Source organism: Dendropsophus ebraccatus, chromosome 7 (assembly GCF_027789765.1).
Source record: "Dendropsophus ebraccatus isolate aDenEbr1 chromosome 7, aDenEbr1.pat, whole genome shotgun sequence".
In the NCBI taxonomy this organism is placed as follows: domain Eukaryota; kingdom Metazoa; phylum Chordata; class Amphibia; order Anura; family Hylidae; genus Dendropsophus; species Dendropsophus ebraccatus.
In genome coordinates this window covers 24,958,452-24,962,629 of record NC_091460.1, presented here as the reverse complement: position 1 = coordinate 24,962,629, position 4,178 = coordinate 24,958,452, and the positions used below count along the sequence as shown (strand labels likewise).

Sequence of the window (4,178 nt, the reverse complement as noted above, 5' to 3'; positions counted from 1 at the left end):
ACCCTATTTAGTATGCAGTCAGTGCAGTAAAATGCAAACTGCCACTTGACCCTGTGACGTCATCCATTGATCTATTGTGGTCCATGTTGCACAAATATAGCACCCTACACTAACAGTGTGTACACCTTGAGGTAGGGCCAGTCCCGCCTGGCAATAAGGGACGGCAATACCAGGCGGCCTCATCTAGTTATAGGCAGGGACTTCATAGGGTGACACTTTGACCACATATACCACCCTTTAAAACCTTTTTCAAGTCAGAGTTTTTCTAACTACGTCTCTTTTAGTACTTCTTTATTCATGTACAGCATTTTTATACTATAATAAAAGTTATGTTTTATCCTTAGATTAGTCAACCACGGTTGTCATGTTAGTTGTTTTTTGTCTGTAAAGGACACAGTGGTGACATTTGGATTATCTGTGCGGATATCATAAACCTGACCATCCACACCCCTATATAATATTTGTCAGTCTGAACATAACGATGTGCATGGTTTCATAGCTATTCTAATATGTTACAATTTTTTTTACAGTAAAACTTTTTTTTTGCAAATAATTAGGATTAAAATCGCTCTGTTGTGACTCTAACGACGATTTTATTTTTTCACCTATAGTGGGATGTAATTTTTGTGCCATGAGATCTTATTTTTATTAGTATCGTATTTATGTAGATCAGACGTTTTGATCACTCTTTATTAGAGATGAGCGAACCGGGTTCGGGTTCGAGTCTATCTGAACCCGATCGTTCGGCATTTGATTAGCAGTGGCTGCTGAACTTGGATAAAGCTCTAAGGTTGTCTGGAAAACATGGATACAGCCAATCATTATATCCATGTTTTTCACATAGCCTTAGGGCTTTATCCAAGTTCAGCAGCCACCGCTAATCAAATGCCGAACGTTCGGGGTTCGAATGCACTCAAACCCGAACCCGGTTTGCTCATCTCTACTGTTTATTCATTTTTTTTATCGCACTGCGGCGGTCCTGATCATTAATTGACAGGAGCTGCTGCTGTCACTTAGTCTTAAATGGGGTTCAAGGGGTTAATTAAAGTATAGTCACCTAATTGCTTATGGGTATGTCACGGGTTGTCTGGAGACAGGCGCCCATTCCGTACCCATACACCATGAGTTCTCTAGGGGATCATAGGATTAACTTAACCCAGGAGAGCTGTGGAGGATCACTGATGTACAGTGAGTCATTTACGTCATCCACATGCTGTATACAGCTCTCTTGGGTAACGTTAACCCAGTGAGTCACCTGTCAGGTTACATAAGGTGGCCTGTTTTAAAACCATATCTGGCAGTAGATTCTGTCATTGCTAATGACAGTTATTCTTCTGCCAGACACAATTTTAGAACAGACCAACTGATATAACTTGACAAGTGACTCGCTAAGTTAACTTCATCCAGGAGAGCTGTGAACATTGTGTACTGACACAAAGTGATGGGACAGCAGTAACTTGACATATACACAGCTTACACTACTACTCTCAAACCCGCAATGAATCTTAGTTCGAAAAGAGTAGTTTGCTTATCGCTAGTCCCCCCATTAAAAATATATTTTATGTTTTTTTTTTTTTTTTTTTTTTTTAAAGATTCCAGTGTCTAAATGTTCAAAGGAATGTCCACCCGGTTTTAGAAGAATCATGAGGAATGGAATCCATAAGTGCTGCTTTGAGTGCGCCAAATGTTCAAAGGGAGAAATATCAAATGAAACAGGTATAACTGTTTTTATCTATTAACAAAAAGAATAAATAAAGAATTTAACATGTACCAGTAGAGTTGTATGAAAAATAATTCAATCACTCCTGGTTCTTTAGTTCAATAACGTTGTGTGTGTTTTTTTTTTTTTTTTAAATAAACCGGGACGTAAACTCCATTACTACCCTGGTACAAACCAGCACCAGAGCATCAGGAAAATCCAGGTACCATCAATCAGGGAGCATCAAGCAATGATTGTCGATAAATGGACGGTAGCAGCCTGGAATTATTAGGTTGGCAATAGCCAAAATTAATGGCCCCTCAGGGTCAAAAAGAGTCCTACTGCAGCAAATACCATCTCCAGGTCTGTCTGCTAGGCCCTCAGAGTTGAAAAGAGTCCTATTGCTGCCTCTGCCACTTCTAGGTCAATGTGCTAGGCCCCTCAGGGTAGAGAAGGATGCTATCTGCTGTTGCTCTCACCTCCAAGTCTATGTAGTAGGTTCATCAGGGTATAGAAGGATGCTATCTGCTGTCATTGCCACCTCTGGGCTAGGCCCCTCAGAGTCGAAGAGAGCCCTACGGCTACCACTGCCACCTCCAGGTCTATGGGCTAGAACCCTTAGGGTCAAGAAGGATGCTACTGCTGTCAATGTCACCTCCAATATTCACTGCTGTTTTGGGAGAAAACTTAATTTCACTCTGCTGATCCACAAAAATAAAAAAGACAAATTTGGTCAGCTCTCCTAGAACACCATTCACACAAGGCAGGAGCACGTTGCTATGGCCATAGCAACGTGCTCCTGCCTAGTGTGAATGGTGTTCTAGGAGAGCTGACCAAATTTGTCTTTTTTTCCTGTGTTCTGTGCTAAGGAAGTCCTCTGATAAGACTTTCACAAAACTTTTATGTTTTATGATCAGCCACACTTATTTTTGTTTCCATTGTAGATAACATTTGACACGCATCAAAAAGGTTACTGATCGGAGTGGGACTTCTGAGATCTGTTGTGATCAGGACATATTGCCATGAAGAGATCATGGCAGCAGCATAATCCATTTCCCAGCTGTATCTCCTGATCAGCTAATTACATCAATGTAAGTCTATGAGGCTACATTGTAGGAATTAGTGAGTGACCGGGGTCTGGATTGTGCTGCTTCCATGCTCTTTCCCCGGCTATATCTCATCATTACCATGGGTCTTAGCAGTGAGACTTACTGAGATTAACAGCTTTTGACATGCCTGACTGCATTTCAAAAGTTGTTTTTAATGACAGTTCCTCTTTAAAACTAAGATTTTATCTTGTAACAAAACATTTTTGTCGCATTTTCATTTTTTTCTCAGAGAGCCTGAAGTGCCAAAGGTGTCCAGAAGATGAATGGCCAAACGACAAGAACCAGTGTGTGAAAAAACTTGTGGAATTTCTGTCCTATGAAGAAGACACTGCAGTCCTTATTGTTTCAATCATATCTGTCTTATTATCTGTTAAATCTTTTTTTATTTTAAGCATCTTTATTATTTTTCGAGACACTCCAGTGGTCAGAGCCAATAACCAAACCCTGAGCTTCATACTCCTGGTCTCCATCATGTTGACTTTCCTCTGTGTATTCTTGTTCCTTGGTCGCCCTACACATGTCACCTGTATGCTCCGCCAGACTTCATTTGGGATTTTCTTCTCAGTAGCCATTTCTTCTATTTTGGCTAAAACCATCATGGTCTACATGGCCTTCAAAACCACCAAACCTGGAAGTCTATGGAGAAAATTTATTGGTGTGAAATTTACAAACTGTGTTGTCTTCTTCTGTTCATTTCTTCAAGTGTTACTTAGTATCATCTGGTTATCTACATCTCCTCCATTCCCAGAACAGAACAGTCACCTATATGAAGACAAGATCATATTCCAGTGTAATGAAGGGTCAATGCTGGCCTTCTCCATACTCCTGGGCTATATGGGACTACTCTCTGCTGTTAGTTTCATTGTTGCTTTCTTGTCCAGAAATTTACCAGATAGTTTTAATGAAGCTAAAAACATCACATTCAGCATGCTGGTTGTGTGCAGTGTCTGGGTGGCTTTTATCCCGGCCTATATGAGTGTTACTGGGAAGAATACAGTTCTTGTAGAAATATTTGCTGTAGTATCTTCAAGTGTTGGTATTTTAGGCTGCATATTCTTCCCGAAATGTTATATAATGCTGGTGAGACCAGAGTTAAATACAAAAAGTTGTTTATCAAGGCAAATAAATGCAACCCTGTAAATATATATGATACAGAAAGTCATGATAACATCTAAACACGTATTTTCCCTATTCATCAATTACATTGTAATATTTAGTGAATGGTATTACAGCCAAATATACAAGTTTTCCAACAAATCCTTTTTGTAATATTGTGGCTTTTAGTATTTTTCATTTATTACAACTGTACTGTAGGTATAGGTAAACAACGGCCATTCACATGGAACAGACATTTTTACTGCATGGGAACA

The 4,178-nt window shown here is 39.7% G+C and overlaps 1 protein-coding gene across 1 annotated transcript; it reads left to right on the top strand.

Annotated features, from left to right (window-relative positions):
• The first annotated feature begins 1,643 nt into the window (after positions 1–1,643).
• On the top strand, positions 1,644–3,948 carry LOC138796524 (vomeronasal type-2 receptor 26-like). Its single transcript, XM_069976130.1, has 3 exons — positions 1,644–1,716; positions 3,038–3,092; positions 3,201–3,948. Exons 1-3 carry the CDS (start codon positions 1,644–1,646, stop codon positions 3,946–3,948), a joined length of 876 nt encoding a protein of 291 aa, XP_069832231.1.
• Positions 3,949–4,178: the final 230 nt, after the last annotated feature.

Excerpts from the sequence above, each read along its gene's own strand:
- LOC138796524 (XM_069976130.1), top strand. The coding sequence starts at position 1,644 with ATGAGGAATGGAATCCATAAGTGCTGCTTTGAGTGCGCCAAATGTTCA. Across the intron at positions 1,717-3,037 it reads AGAAATATCAAATGAAACAG|AGAGCCTGAAGTGCCAAAGG; the intron begins GTATAACTGTTT and ends TTTTTTTCTCAG. Across the intron at positions 3,093-3,200 it reads TGGCCAAACGACAAGAACCA|CATCTTTATTATTTTTCGAG; the intron begins GTGTGTGAAAAA and ends TTTTATTTTAAG.